The 16,831-nt window shown below is 42.6% G+C and overlaps 1 protein-coding gene across 5 annotated transcripts in view; it reads right to left on the bottom strand.

Moving 5' to 3' along the window:
- The window catches only part of cep57l1 (centrosomal protein 57, like 1), a 64,369-nt gene extending 56,109 nt beyond the window's left edge, over positions 1–8,260 (bottom strand). For 2 of the 5 annotated variants that reach the window (XM_078542558.1, XM_078542561.1), the window contains exons 1-2: positions 7,565–7,973; positions 2,972–3,146 (exon numbers count right to left, since the gene is read on the bottom strand). In XM_078542558.1, coding sequence (XP_078398684.1) covers positions 2,972–3,143 — 172 coding nt within the window. In that variant the 5' untranslated portion in view covers positions 3,144–3,146; positions 7,565–7,973. Of the gene's footprint in view, positions 1–2,971; positions 3,166–7,564 lie in introns of all 5 variants that reach the window. The other 3 variants (XM_078542560.1, XM_078542559.1, XM_078542562.1) reach the window with 3 other exon arrangements.
- Positions 8,261–16,831: the final 8,571 nt, after the last annotated feature.

Below are 16,831 nucleotides of genomic sequence, written 5' to 3'. Positions count from 1 at the left end.
AAGATTTAATAATAACTTTAAAAATGTTAGAATTTGGACAAAAACAAAGAGGAGTGATGTGAGGAAGAATTACTTTTTAAAAATCGCACTCAGTGGTAGCGGCCTGGAACATGTTGCCTATGAAGGTGGTGGAAGTGGAGACAATGAATGATTTCAGAAGAAAACTGGATGGGCATTTGAGGGAAATAAACTTGCAGGGCATTGGGGATAGAGCATGAAAATGAGACCGATTGTTTGCTTTACAGAAAGCGAGCAGAAACTCCGTGGGCTGACTTGCCTCCTTCTGTGCCGTAATGATTCTATTATATACTTATGCGACTATGGGGCAAGTGCAAGGGAGTGGGAGTAATTGGATAGCTTTTACCAAGAGCCAGCACAGGCATGTTGGGCTGACTGGCCTCTTTCTGTTCTGGAAAAACTCAGCAAGTCTGGCAGCATCGGCGGAGAAGAAATCAGTCAACGTTTCGAGCCCTCATGGCCCTTCAGCAGAACTGAAGCATAGTTTCAACAAGGGAGAAATATAAATTGGTTTAAGGTGGGTGGGGGGGAAGAGACACATTGAGGGTGTGGTGTGAGCAGATAATCAAAAGATGTCAGAGACAAAAGGGTCAAAGAGGTGTTGAAGGTGGTGGTCTTTGTCTGAGAAAAGTGCTAATTAAGAATGCAAGACAGGATATTCAAAGTACAGCTCTAGTGGGGGTGGGGTGGAAAGACTAAAGGTTTTAGTTTTAGATTTAAAAATAATGGAAATAGGTGGGGAAAGAAGAATCTATATAAATTATTGAAAAAAAAGGCGGGTGGGGGGGGAAAAGAAACGGGGTGGGGATGGGGGGAGGGGGGTTTAAGATCTAAAGTTGTTGAATTCAATATTCAGCCCAGAAGGCTGTAAAGTGCCTAGTCGGAAGATGAGGTGCTGTTCCTCCAGTTTGCGTTGGGCTTCACTGGAACAATGCAGCAAGCCAAGGACAGACATGTGAGCAAGAGAACAGGATGGAGTGTTAAGTCGAGTCTCGTCGGGACCTGGAAAAATTTATTAATTTTGCTTCCAATCTCCACCCCTCCATCATCTTCACATGGTCCATCTCTGACACTTCTCTTCCCTTCCTTGACCTCTCTGTCTCAATTTCTGATGATAGACTGTCCACCAATATCCATTACAAGCCTACCGACTCCCACAGCTACCTCGACTACAGCTCCTCACACCCCGCTTCCTGTAAAGACTCCATCCCATTCTCTCAGTTCCTTCGCCTCCGTCGCATCTGTTCTGATGACGCTACCTTCAAAAACAGCTCCTCTGACATGTCCTCCTTCTTCCTTAACCGAGGTTTTCCATCCACGGTCGTTGACAGGGCCCTCAACCGTGTCCGGCCCATATCCCGCGCATCCTCCCTCACGCCTTCTCCTCCTTCCCAGAAACATGATAGGGTCCCCCTTGTCCTCACTTATCACCCCACCAGCCTCCGCATTCAAAGGATCATCCTCCGCCATTTCCGCCAACTCCAGCATGATGCCACCACCAAACACATCTTCCCTTCACCCCCCTTGACGGCATTCCGTAGGGATCGTTCCCTCCGGGACACCCTGGTCCACTCCTCCATCACCCCCTACTCCTCAACCCCCACTTATGGCACCTCCCCATGCCCACGCAGAAGATGCAACACCTGCCCCTTCACTTCCTCTCTCCTCACCGTCCAAGGGCCCAAACACTCCTTTCAAGTGAAGCAGCATTTCACTTGCATTTCCCCTAACTTAGTCTACTGCATTCGTTGCTCCCAATGCGGTCTCCTCTACATTGGAGAGACCAAACGCAAACTGGGCGACCGTTTTGCAGAACACCTGCGGTCTGTCCGCAAGAAAGACCCAAACCTCCCTGTCGCTTGCCATTTTAACACTCCACCCTGTTCTCTTGCTCACATGTCTGTCCTTGGCTTGCTGCATTGTTCCAGTGAAGCCCAACGCAAACTGGAGGAACAGCACCTCATCTTCCGACTAGGCACTTTACAGCCTTCTGGGCTGAATATTGAATTCAACAACTTTAGATCTTAAACCCCCCTCCCCCCATCCCCACCCCGTTTCTTTTCCCCCCCCACCCGCCTTTTTTTTCAATAATTTATATAGATTCTTCTTTCCCCACCTATTTCCATTATTTTTAAATCTAAAACTAAAACCTTTAGTCTTTCCACCCCACCCCCACTAGAGCTGTACTTTGAATATCCTGTCTTGCATTCTTAATTAGCACTTTTCTCAGACAAAGACCACCACCTTCAACACCTCTTTGACCCTTTTGTCTCTGACATCTTTTGATTATCTGCTCACACCACACCCTCAATGTGTCTCTTCCCCCCCACCCACCTTAAACCAATTTATATTTCTCCCTTGTTGAAACTATGCTTCAGTTCTGCTGAAGGGCCATGAGGGCTCGAAACGTTGACTGATTTCTTCTCCGCCGATGCTGCCAGACTTGCTGAGTTTTTCCAGGTAATTCTGTTTTTATTTTGTTTTGGATTTCCAGCATCCGCAGTAGCTTTTAGCTTTTTGTTTTTATCTTTCTGTTCTGTATGGTTCTATGCTTGATGCTGGAATGCATTACCTAAAAGAGATAAATGTTCCATTCCCTAATACAAGAATTCCTCCTTCATGACTCCAAAATTGAAGAGAGCATAAAGAAGAATCTCTGCATATTCTTAAGATGAATAGAATGCATAGCCCTGAAGGGATACATTCCATTTGCTGAAAGACTAACCCAAAGTGTCAATTAATTTAACATTATACTGCACATCAAATCAACCCTGCCGATACCCACAGATGACAACACAGGTCCAAAAAAAAAACTAGAACCACACAGCATTGTCCCATTACTTGACACTATTGAAGCAATATAATAAACACTCATAAAACACAGTCTTCGACATATTGTTGTTTGACCAATATCAAAAAAATAAAAAATTATTTTGCCCAAATACAATTATACCTTTGCTGTTGGCAGCCTGGCTAATCACATCAGCTTCATTGCGGTTTCTTAATCCAGTGATAGTCACATGGTGAGGGACTCGCTTTTGTTGAACTGACTTCTCATGACGTTCAATGTTCTCCAAGCTCAGCAGCGGACTTCCTACATGGACATGTTTGGATATAGATTCCATACTCTATAGATATGAAAAATCTCTTTAAAATCAAGTCATAAACAAAACATTTGTCAATAATTTTGTTGTTAAATGCTAATAGAAAAGTTAAACGCAAAATATTGTGGACACTGGAAATCTTAAATAAAAACAGAAAATGCTGGAAAAACTCAGCAGGCCTGGCAGCATCTGTGAAGAGAGAAACAGAGTTAATGTTTCGAGTCCATATGACTCTCTCTCATACGGACTCGAACAGAAGAACCAAGTTTGCCATCCTTTTAAAAATAAATACTTAATTGTAGTGGTAAATGGGCAGATGAGGGAAGAGAGAGAATGTTCTCTTTCACAACTCACTAATCTTATCCAGAGGAATATGTTAAGTGAGACACTTAATAACTATTTCAATTCCAATCAAAATCCACAAAGTTGTGTATTTTTCCCCCAGAGTGAATGATAAAAGTACATCTGATGCGGATCAACTCCTCAGAACCGAATAATATTCTTCTTGTAGGTCTGTGTATTGCTCTGATTTTTGGAGTGGCTTTTAAACCTTCAGCAAATTGCATTTTATTGTACCTTGAATGTAGAAAAAAACCCAAGAAAAACATTCAAAGACTCTACTTCCACTGCCTTTGAGGAAGAGAGTTCCAAAGACTCACGGCCCAGAGAGAAAAAAAAGATTCTCATCGGTCTTAAATGGGTAATCCCTTATTTTTAAACTGTGACCCTTAGTTCTAGATTCTCCCACAAAAGGAAACATCCTTTCCACATCCACCTTGTCAAAAACCCACAGGGTCTTAAAGGTTTCAATCAAGTCACTTCTTAATCTTCTAAACTCCAGAAGATACAAGCCTAGCCTGTCTAACCTTTCCTCATAAGACAACCCACCCATTACAGGTATCAGTCTGGTAAATTTCTCTGAACTACTTCTAACACATTTACATCCTTCCTTAAATAAGGAGACCAATACTGTACCCAGTACTCCAGATGTGGTCTCACCAATGCCCTGTATAACTGAAGCTTAGCCTCTTTACTTTTATATTCAATTCCCCTCACAATAAAAGCTAACATTCTATTATCACTTGCTAAACCTGCATGCTAACCATTTGCGATTCATGCACTAGGACAGCCAGATCCCTTTGCAATCTCTCACCATTTAGATAATATGCTTCTTTTCCATTCTTCCTACCAAATGGACAATTTCACATTTTCCCACATTATACACCATTTGCTAGATCTTTGTCACTCAACCTATCTACATTCTTTTTTAGGCTCCTTATGTCCTCTTCATATCTTACTTTCCTACCTATCTTTGTGTCATCAGCAAATTTAGCAACTATACCTTTGGTCCCTTCATCCAAGTCATTTATATAAATTGTAAAAAGTTGAGGCCCCAGCACTGATCCCTGTGGCACACCACTCATTACATCTTGCCAACCAGAAAATGATCCATTTATGCCTACCCTCTGTTTCCTGTTAGCTTGCCAATCTTCTATCCATGCCAATATGTTACCCCATACACCATGAGCTTTTATTTTCTGCAATAACCTTTGATGTGACACCTCACAAAATGCCTTCTGGAAATCTAAGTACAGTGTGGAATTCCACTGGTGTGGAATTCTCGCCCACAAAAAGCAATAGATGCTAGCTCAATTAAGTGCAAATCTGAGCTAGATAGATTTTTGCCAGCCGAAAGAATATGGAGTAAGGCAGGTAAATGGAGTTAGAGCGCAGATCAATCATGATCTCATTGAATGACAGAACATGCAACAGAGGTTGAATAGCCTATTTTTGTTCCTACTTAAAAGGAGGATGGATGCATTGCTGTGGGCGAGTTAGAGTAAAATCAGGTATAAAAGGAGAAACAAAGACTGGATTTAAAAAAAAACAAAAAGGAAAAGTAAGAATGCAAAATGTGAAATTTGACATTTTTAAAATCTCTAACAACAATTTACCATTTGCAAGAATGAGATTGAACAGTTTAAATTGTTCCTTTCTGAACTAGAGGTTGATTGAATTTGTCAATAATGACATTAGTAAAAACTTGCGCTGTTAGGTTCCAGCTCTAACTGCCTATGGTGAGTGTAACGGTCGATTAATGCACAAATCAAATAAATAACTGGGAGGCTAAGGGCAGGGAAAAGAGAACTAGGAGTCAGCATAGGTCAGCAAGCAATTGTTGTGCAGGGCTTAGTTCGTTTGGATTTGTACAGCAGAGTTTGGTGATTTGGAGCATATGGAGTTTGGCAAGCAAATGTTGAAGGAGTCACAGAGAATATCAGTAGAGACCAACTGTTTTGGTGTTTTAGGCAGTTTGGAAACAGGATTATAGGGATTCACTGAATTGAGGAAGATTCAAGCATGTAGCTGGAAAGTAAAGTTAGGTAAAGGGAGATTGGTCACTGGATGTTAGTTGAAGCAAACAAATGGGTCAGAGATTTGAGGATGGGGTGACAATGACAATTTTGAAAAGAGGGACTGCGTCTGAGCCATTATTAAAATCAACAAACACTGGGGCCAAAGATAGCTGAAAGGGCAGGAGTTAAAAAAGGAGGGGACCAAGGGGTAAGGAACGAGTCTCACAGAAAAGAGGAACTTGGAGAAAGTAAGAATGGGAAGCAAGAGGGGTGTTAGGGAAGTTAATCCCTAGGGAATGAGACCAGCAAGATGATTAAGAACAGCAATTTAGACAGTAGTAACAAACATATAATTCCCATCCACCTACACCAGATTCCGAAGCAATGCATGGGTCCACATGTATGTGTGCGTACATGTGCACACTCACATTTACATACCATTCTAAACTCACATCTCTTGTTCATCCTTCAAGGTGATGGTGACCAAATTCATCATCTGTGATGAAGAAGAGTCATATGGAGTCGAAACGTTAACTCTGTCTTTCTCTCCACAGATGCTGTTAGACTTGCTGAGTTTTTCCAGCATTTTCTGTTTTTGTTTCATTTTTCCAGCATCCACAGTATTTTGCTTTTATCATCTGTGATGCTTGTTAGGGTTCCAGTGTCTACATAGGTGACTGCTAAACACACTAAACTCAATTAAATATGGCACTGAGACATATAGGCCAGTAAGGTCCCAGGTTTGGTCCCTGGCTTCTACTAAGTGAGCTGTTGCAGATAGCACTGCAATTTGGTTAGAGAACTGAAACAAATATTTAGCACGGTTACAATTCCTACTGCTGATCACAATCCAAATGTGTCAGATGGAAATTGTGCAAATCTGGGCAGAATGAGATATGTTTGTGATATGCACCCAAATTACAATGACCTGCCAATACTTATTGCTTCTGCTCACATGTGAACAATGGTCCTTTGAATAAGGTTGAAGCAATTGTGATATTTAAATACAGACAGAAAGTGCTGGGTTTAAGAAATATCCACATGTGAAAGGGTCAAATTGTGTACAGTTGAAATCAGCATCAATTGAAAAAAAGAGACCATGCTGCTATGAAGCAGTAAAGGGAAAAAACAGTGACCAAAGGAAGAAGGTGCTGATACAGTCCTAATCCAAATGCAATCATTTTTAGCAACATTTGGCAGTCTCACTTCTACTGACTTGGATCTGATCCATTGCAGTGACAGCACCATACATTACCTGGGAGAATGGAACAGGCTGCAGGTGGAGTGGGAGAAAAATCAGTACTCAACAATTGCTCTGAAGAAGAGGCATACCGATTCGAAACATTAACTTTGTTTCTCGCTCCACAGATGCTACCAAACCTGCTGCAGTTTTCAGCATTTTCTGAATTTCTCTAGCCATTAAAGTTAAAAATATTACTTCCATCCCCCCCCCCCCCGCCCCCCAACAGGGTGTCTGGCCTGTTAGTCCACCAATTCAACAGTTTGGCCATCATGGTAGAAACATGGTCATGTAATCTTTAAATACATTTCAAACTTCTTGACCTGGGCTATTTCATTATGCTGGGATAGCAGAGTATTCCCATGATATTTCTGCAAAAGGAATGCGGTCTTAAAATAATTATTTTACACAGTGTTACAATTATCCTCCATCGCATCAAGTTAATGAGTGTAAAAGGTTCAGGGCTTGGTACTTTACTAGGGTAACTTCAATCTTATTTTAGTACAGTATACCGGTGAAAAACCTAAATTTGTGCAGAGTTCAGCTACTAGGCTCGCCATCCTGTATCATAACTGTTGTCAAATACTGGAGTCAAGCAATGACATGTCAACAAGAACATTAAAAAAAATCAAAATCATCCCAATTTCAGCAAATGCTCACACAACAGCTTCCGCGACCTATTTGGTGACATCTACAAATGAAAACCCTTTAAATTTTTAAACTGGGGCCTGGAAATCACAACCAAACTAGAGAGAGAGAGAGAAATAACCAAAACCAGCAGAACTGGTTGTAATTCAACTTCAGTTTATACATTCACCAAGTGAACAATATATACCTACACAAACCTGGTTTCGGAATTAAATTTCTGCTTTAAAAAAAAACACAAGACCCGTAGGGAAACAAATAATTAGACAGAAAAACATATGTAATCTTGAATCAAATAAAATGTCACAGCAACCCCGACTGCCTTGGCTGCTGCTCCTGTGTTTGGTTTCCACGGACGCACTGGGATGAAGGGCTGTTGAGGGTTTCAAAAGTCCCTCCGGTTGTTGTTGCTCCTCCTCCTCCTCCTCCCAGCTTCAGCATTCGCTGAAACGACGGTTCATCGCCACAGTCAAAGTGCAGGGGGAGGCTTTGTAAATATTTTCGCCATGAAGTATTTCTCCTCTTACAGAGACAGAAGCAGATGGTGCAAATCTCTAAAAGCCAACTTTAGGCTCCAGCTGCCCCCGCCCCCCGTGTCCCAGCAACCGCCATCTCCGACCCCCCCAGCAGGTGTCCTAGCAACCGCCATCTCCGCCCCCAGCAGGTGTCCTAGCAACTGCCATCTCCGACCCCCCCCCAGCTGGTGTCCTAGCAACCGCCTTCTCCTCCCCCCCCAGCTGGTGTCTTAGCAACCGCCATCTCCTCCCCCCCCCCCCCAAAAGCTGGTGTCTTAGCAACCGCCATCTCCTCCCCCCCAGCTGGTGTCCTAGCAACCGCCATCTCCTCCCCCCCGGCTGGTGTCCTAGCAACCGCCATCTCCTACCCGCCCCGCCCCCACTACCGCACCGAACTGTGCAGCGTTTAACAAAGAGCAGCCGAGAAAGCACAAGATGGTCCGCTCCCTGCCGGACATTTCAAATGCCCCCACTTCTCCGAGCACAGCGCCACTGCTGGCCGCTACTTGCAGACTCACAGCAATTCTTGCTGCTGATGCCGGAATATTTTTGCTGCACTCTGAACTCGTTTTCCTTTTACTTTTCGTTAACTCTTTTGACATCGTTTAATTTAGCGAATGGTTCGATGCTGTGTTTAATTATTAATCACATGTATTTAAAGATTCTGGTGTGAAGAATTTAGAGGTGGTTTTGCGATTGCAACCCACATTTATCATGGTTCCTTCTTGCGCGGAAAAATGTCCTAAGTGGCCTCCTCACAGAACTTTAACAATTGATGTTGTGACAGAGGAGCCTATGTTAGGAGGGATGACATCATCGGGGTTGGGGCACTCAGTCGTTGTGCTGCCAGAAGTCATGGGTTTAAGTTCCATGCCATAATTTATGCCGCTGTGTAGTGTATTTCAGACTGTGCTATGGTGTAGTGATTGTGGATAAAAAATCTTCCCTACTGTTTTAGGGGTCACATGATTGTACTGACCAATCAGCCCTAAGCGTGGGTAATCTTAGGGGCGGAGCTTTCTAGTCATGGGCCTGGCCCAAGCATGTAGCTTTTTCAAGCGCTCTGTAAATAAGGTTATCTGTGTGCTAAGTTTATTACAATTGGGGACGAGGATATTTAGCTCCGAAGTTGCATCTCACCTCGTGAATGTGAGTACATCAATTCTTAAGGAAAGAAAGAAAAGTATACTCACCAGTCATGCCTCTCTTCAGCAGAATCATTTATGACTCGTCCACGGAAGACTGGAGCCAGTAGATAGAGCGTCTAGATTTTTATTTCACGGCGAATAAAATAACAGCGGAGGAGAAGCAGAAAGCAGCATAACTATTGAGTTCCCTCCCCCCAATGTTGTCATCTCTCCTAACATAGGTTCCTCTGTCGCAACATCAATTTTTAAAGTTCTGTGAGGAAGCCACTTAAGGACATTTTTCTGCATAAGGAGGCACCATTAAGTATCTGTGGGACCAAGACATATAACTTCATCCGTAGTCTGACGGTCCAGAACACGCCCAATTCTAAACCTGCTGGTAGGCCTCATGGAGACACATTTTCATCAGAAGCCATCGGTAATTATGCAGAGATTTAAGTTCAACTCCAGAATAAGGGCCCCAGGTGAGTCAATCGCAACTTGTATCACAAAATTAAAACAGTTGACTGACCACTGTGTCTTCAGAGATACACTCGATGACACGTGAGATCGTTTGGTTTATGGCATACATGACGACGCAATTCAGCACCGTTTATTTGCAGGAGATAATATTGACCTGAAGCGCGCCATGGAAATAGCACTAGCAATGGAGAGTGCTGAGAGACTCGCAGGCTTTGCAGAGAATGCAACATGGCGCCATTCTTAAGTTAGGGCGGAAACTTACCATCGGGCGTGGCACGAAAACCAGAGAGGCAGCCATGAAGCAGGAGACAGTCTGGACTGCTCGAAAAATGAAAAGGCATACTGGAAGCATCTCACCAGCGATTCAGAAATTAATTTGTTACCGATGTGGGGGTAACCGTATACCGGAAACCTGCAGATTTAAAGAGGCAGAATGCCACTACTGTCACAAAAAAGAGCACGTAATAAAACAATGCAGGGTGAAACCCAGACAGCCAATAAAACGGCAGACCAAGATGATTGAACTGCACAATATAACTGAACCGGAAGCTGCTGATATTGATATCTATTCCCTATACAATGTCAAAGCAGTAAAAACTGAACCAATTACCGTCGCCTTTCAAGTGAATGGGAAGCCTCTAGTCATGGAGATAGACACAAGAACATCGTCCACAGTGGTGTGAGAACACACATTTAAATACCTAAGTGAAGGTTCCCAGCCACTGAATCTGGAGCAAAGCACGGCTCAGCTGAAGAGGTACACTGGAGAGGCAATACAAGTAAAAGGCATTGCCACTGTACCTGTGCACTGTAGGCAACGGACAGCCCAGCTTCCAGTGATCATTCTAACTGGTGCAGGACCTGTTCTGGGCCACGATTGGTTATAAAAAATTAAGCTCAACTGGACATAAATGTTTCAAGTTAAAACAGGAGGAATTCCTGAACTGTTAAGGAAGTCCGACAGCATATTTTGTGATGAATTGGGAAATATTAAAGGCCTACAGACAAAAATATATATAGGCTTGGAGGCGACTGGTTCTTTAAGGCCAGACCTGTGCCTTACACCCGAGAGGAGAAGGTGGATGCAGAACTGTGCCGCTTAGAGATGCTAGGCATAATCCAGCCAGTCCAATTTTCAGAATGGGCAGTGCCCATTGTCCCTGTGATGAAAACAGATCAAACTACTTGTATTTGCAGAGTCTACAAATTAACTGAACAAGGCTGCTAAATTAGATAAATATCCTATCCTGAGGACTGAAGATTTGTACACTAAACTAGCTGGAGGAAAATCCTATGCCAAACTGGACATGAGCCATGCATACAAACAGCTAGAGCTAGACAGCACATCTAGAGGGTATGTAACAATCAACACGCACAGGGGCCTGTACCAATATACACGCCTACCCTTTGGTGTATCATCTGCCTGTGCAATCTTCCAAAGGACCATGGAAGGACTATTGCAAGGACTTCCGCAAGTAATAGTGTACCTGAATGATGTCCTGATCACAGGATCAACGGAAGCCGAACATTTGACCAACTTAGAAGGGGTTTTAAGGAGATTTTTGGAAGCTGGTGTCCAGTTGAAGAAAGAGACGTGTACTTTCCAAGCAACTGAAGTCATTTATTTGGGTCATCGAGTGGATGCCTGAGGGTTGCATCCAGTAGAGGAGAAATCGGGGTGATCAAGGAAGCACCCTTTCGTACCAGTGTCACTGAACTTATGTCTTTTTTGGGCATGTTAAATTATTACAGTCACTTCTTGCCAAACTTGTCAACAGTGTTAGCCCCTTTGCACTTATTATTGAAAAAGAACCATCAATGGTAATGGAAGGTGCAACAAGAAGAAGCCTTCGTAAAAGTCAAGAAGCTTTTACACTCATCATGTTTATTAGTGCATTATGACCCATCAAAAGAATTAATATTAACATGTGATGCATCACCCTACGGTGTGGGAGTGGTGTTGTCACACAGGATGGAAGATGGTTTTGAAAGGACAATAGGCTATGTCTTCAGAACCCTCTCTGCAGCCAAGAAGGATTATTCACAACTTGAAAAAGAAGGTTTATCAGTAATATTTGGAGTAAAGAAATTCCATCAATATCAGCATGGTCAACATTTCACAGTAGTGTCAGATTGTAAGCCACTCCTGGGTTTATTTAGTGAAGATAAAGCAATTCTGCCGATAGCCTCTGCCAGAATCCAACGATGGGCTTTATGGTCCGCCGACGGTCAGCCAATGAGTGCACCTTTATGCACCATCCGGGTGTGCATATAGCAAATGCAAACGCTCTCAGTTGTTAGAAACTAGAATTTCACGTTTTCTTCTCAACTACCATGCAACTATGGGTTCAACACCATCTGAATTACCGAAAAAAACCCTCCTTCGTACAAGGTAAAGTCTGGTGTTTCCAAACTTGGAGGGGAAGATGGAGAAGAACCAGTCAGAAAGTGAATCATGACATTCATAGCAAAGCCCAAAAATTTACTGTAGGAGAGACAGTTTTCGTGTAAGCTTTTGGAAATGCTCCTAACTGCGTTCCTGGAAAAATTGTTTCTGAAACTGGACCTTTGCCATACCAAGTGGAAGTGGACGACTAGATTGTTCGAAAACATGTGGATCATCTAAGGAGTAGTGAGCCATTCCAACAACCAGTTATTCCACCTGTAATTGATGTCGAACCTTTAATACGCAAGGCGACAGATTGACCTAGAATAGACATACCTGATGTCTCTGTTGAAATAAATAATTCTGAACTGCCATTGTCTAAGGATGTCCCTGATGCTACAATTCCTGATCATGTCAATCCAGTAGAATAATCTCAAGTCATAGAACTATGTTGCTCTAACCGAATCAGAAAACCACCTCGGAGACTTAATCCATAATTGCATGACTTGAGTATATACGCATGTGTTGTGGATTAAGATATTCTTGTAATTAAGAAATGTAAAAAGAATTAAAGGGAGAGGAATGTGTGTAAAACCTTTCCTACTGTTTTAGGTGTCAAATGATTGTACTGACGAATCAGCGCAGGTAATCTTAGGGGCGGAGCTTTCTAGTCGTGGACCTGGTTCAAGTATATAGCTTTTTCAAGAGCTCTGTAAATAAAGTTATCTGTTTCAAGTAAGAAACCTGTTCGGTACACCAAGTTTATTACATATAGACTGTAAACAATTGCATATTATGAATGAGTGCAAGATTTAATCATGAGTTGTGGAAATTTTGTCAGCAGATAACAATTAAGTAACTTTAAATTTAAAAAAATTAAATGAGCTTTAATTGTCGGCCAATGAGTGCACCTTTATGCACCATCCGGGTGTGCATATAGCAAATGCAAACGCTCTCAGTTGTTAGAAACTAGAATTTCACGTTTTCTTCTTAACTACCATGCAACTATGGGTTCAACACCATCTGAATTACCGAAAAAAAAATTATTGCTGTTCATAAAGTTATTAAATCTTTCCAAATAAGGAAATTTCATATAAATTTCATACTCCTCACCTCTTTCTCTAACATGTTTGTTTCAGTTTCTTCATTCCTCAATGCATCCATTATATATTCTAACTGTATTTGCAGGATTGAACAGTTGTTTACAGTAGTTGACACATGAACAGATAGACCTAAAGAAACCATGAGAATTAAGGCTTCAGAAATACTCTATTAATCCTCATTATTTGATTTGTACCATGGCCTACCAGAGGATTCTATTTTTAATTTTTCTCTTATCATTCATCATCTGAGTGCTGAGACTGAATAACTATCTTAACTTTATTGTTATCAACCCTGATTAGACAGATACCCCAATTTATGAAATTATGTCATATGATTGTTTGAAATTCAAACTGGAAAATTTAATGGGCTATAAACAGATTCTGCTTCAATTTTGTTTTCTCAGCATTTTGTTTTCTTTCTTCTTGTTCTCTGTGAACGCTTTGTTGCACAGAAGATAAAGGTTTTGGGCAGCCCAGTGATTTGATATGTTGACAATATTAACGCAATAGTTTGCTGACGGGAATCCACCTTTTATATTTTTTAGAGAAATAATAGAGCAAAGAGATGGCATTTTGTCCCCTTTTGTGATAATTAGCTTTAAGTGGCTGCATTGTTGATTTCACCCGATATCCCTTTAGGGGCGGCTTAGTGATTGAAATGGAGGTCTGGCATTTCTACCACATTCCCGATGCGTTTGACAATTTTAAGTAAAATGTAACCCATTTAAAGCAAAATAGGTTAATGGCTGCATTAAAATAGCAACCATATGTCATATGAATATGATAAGCAGTTATCCATCATTAACTGCTTTATTATCCATTATTATCTCAAGGACAATGAGGGAGGGGAAACAAATGCCAGTCTTGCCAGCAATGCTTATATCCCATGAACGAATAAAAAAAGTCAGCGATTATAATATTTAGGCTAATATTATTACAAATTAAAATTATTTCTAAAGTGCATATTTTTACTCTCCATGTCACAATTCCAAAATCCAAGCATTAAACATTATAGGGGGAATTTTAACTGGCATAGGGTTTATGCAAGTAATTGAAGAGGTAGCAGGGAGCGGCAAGCCTACCATACATCATAACTGTCACACCACATCGATTTTAACTGCAGGGCCTTTCTCCTTTCTTTAGGCCCTTCTCAGCACCTGGACTTTGGTGAGAAGAATTCAGAGGAGGAATGCACTCTGGAGGATGCACCATTCATTGTGCACTCCAACCCTTCCAAGCACCAGCACAGTGATTGACACCTCAGACCACCTGAGTTAGTAGGGAGTTAGTTAGAAGGGTCAACACTTGGTGAAAGACCCAGCGCGTGAGCATTAGCAGGGATTGTGGAAAAGGGAGCCCGGAAGATGCTTGTTTGAGTGCAAACTAGACTCCAACTACTGCTGAGCAGACACCGAGCATTTGTTGCCCACCCCTATTAGCCCCTGAAAAGGTGGTGAGCCATCTTTTTGAACCATTGCAGTCCATCTGGTGCAGGCACATCCACAGTGCTGTTAGGAAGGGAGTTCCAGGCATTTGATCCAACAACAGTGAAGGAACAGGCGATATAATTCCAAGTCAGGATGATGTGTGGCTTAGAGGGAAATTTGCTCCAAGGTGTCCTATTTCTTTTGGTCTTATGAGTTGTGGGAGCAGACAAGAAAGTGAAGCTAAGGTCACAATTAGATCAGCCATGAACATTGGGTGGTGGAGTAGTTTCAAGGGGCTGAATGGCCTACTCCAGCTCCTGTTTATTATGACCCTATGGTGGTGTTAGCATGCGTCTGCTGCCCTTGTCCTTCTAGGTCGTAGAGGTCACGGGTTTGGAAGTGCTGTCAAAGGAGACTTGGTGAGTTGCCGAAGTGCATTTTTTAGGTGGTACACACTGCTGCTGTGCGATGGTGCTTGAAGAGTGTTTAAGGTAGTGGATGGGGTGCCGATCAAGTGGGCTGCTTTGTCCTGGATGGTATTGAGCTCCTTGAGTGTTGTTAGCGTTTCACTCATCCAGACAAGTGCAGAATATTCCATCACACTCCTGACTTGTGCCTGGTAAGTGGTGGACAGACTTTGGGGAGACAGGAGGTGAGTTACTCTCTGCAGAATTCCCAGCCTCTGACCAGTTATTATAGCCACAATATTTATATGGCTAGTCCAGTTCAGTTGCTAATCAATGGTGACCCCCAGGATCTTGATAGTGGGGGATTCAACGATGGTAATGCCACTGCATGTCAAGGGGAGATGGTTAGATTCTCTCTCTTGTTGGAGATGATCATTGTCTGGCACTTGTATGGCATGAAAGTTACTTGCCACTTATCAACCCAAGCCTGAATGTTGTCCAGGTCTTGCTGTTTATTGACATGGACTGCTTCAGTATCTGAGGAATTGCGGCTGGTACTGAACATTGTGCAATCCTCAGCGAACATCCCCCTGATTCCAGTTTTGCTAGGGCTCCTTGATGCCACACTCAGTCAAATACTGACCTAATGCCAAGGGCAGTCACTCTGACCTCACCTCTTGAGTTCAGCTCTTTTGTTCATGTTTGGACCAAGGCTATAATGATGTCAGGAGCTGAGCGGCCGTAGTGGAACCCAAACTGAGCACCAATGAACAGATTATTGCTGAATAAGTGCCACTTGATAGCACTGTTGATGACTCCCTTCCATCACTTTACTGATGATCAAGAGTAGACTGATGGGGTGATAATTGGCTGGGTTGGATTTGTCCTGTTTTTTGTGTACAGGACATACCTGAGCAATTTTCCACATTACCGTGTAGATGCCAATGCTATAACTGTACTGGAACAGCTTCGCTATGGGCTTGGCAAGTTCTGGAGCACAAGTCTCAGTACTATTGCCAGAATGTTGTCAGGGTCCATAGCCTTTGCAACATCCAGTGCCTTCAGCCATTTCTTGATATCATGTGGAGTGAATTTAATTGGCTGAAGACTTGCATTTGTGATGCTGGGGACCTCAGGAGGAGGCCGAGATGGATCATCCACTCGGCACAGGTGAAGAACCTAGCCTTCTGGGCCATGATTGGTTAAAAGAAATTAAACTCAACTGGTCAGAAATTTTTCAAGTCAGAACAGGAGGAATTCCTGAGTTGTTAAAAAAGCATGACAGAGTATTCTGAGATAAGTTTGGGAAAAATAAAAGGTCTACAAACTAAAATATATGTGGATTCTGAAGGAACACCCAACTTTTTAAGGCAAGACCTGTGCCTCACGCCCCAAAGGAGAAGGTGGATGCAGAATTGTACCATTTGGAGAAAGTTAGGAATAATCCAGCCAGTCAAATTTTCAGAATGGGCAGTACCCATAGTCCCTGGGATGAAACCAGACCAAACCATTTGCATCTGCGAAGATTACAAATTAACTGTGAGCAAGGCTGTGAAATTAAACTGGACATGAGCCATACATATCAACAGCTAAAACTGGGCACCACATCAAGAGGGCATGACACCGTTAACATGCACAAGGGCCTGTACCAATATACATGCCTGCTCTTTGGTGTGTCATCTGCCCGTGCAATTTTCCAAAGAACCATGGAAAGCCTACCACAAGACTTCCCCGAGTTATAGTGCACCTGGATGATGTCCTGATCACCTATACAGAAGCAGAACATTTGGCCAACCTAGAAGAGGTTCTGAAGAGATTTTTGGAGGCTGGCGTACTTTTGAAAAGAGAGAAGTGCACTTTCCAAGCAACTGAAGTCATGTATTTGGGTCATCGATTGGATGCCCAAGGGTTGCATCCACTACAGGAGAAAGTCAGGGCAATCAAGGCAGCGCCCTCTCCTACCGATGACACTGAACTCAAGTCTTCTTTGGCAAGGTGAATTATTACAGTCACTTCTTG

This window comes from Cetorhinus maximus, chromosome 5 (genome assembly GCF_964194155.1).
Source record: "Cetorhinus maximus chromosome 5, sCetMax3.hap1.1, whole genome shotgun sequence".
Classification (NCBI taxonomy): domain Eukaryota; kingdom Metazoa; phylum Chordata; class Chondrichthyes; order Lamniformes; family Cetorhinidae; genus Cetorhinus; species Cetorhinus maximus.
This window is presented reverse-complemented; position numbering and strand designations above follow the sequence as displayed.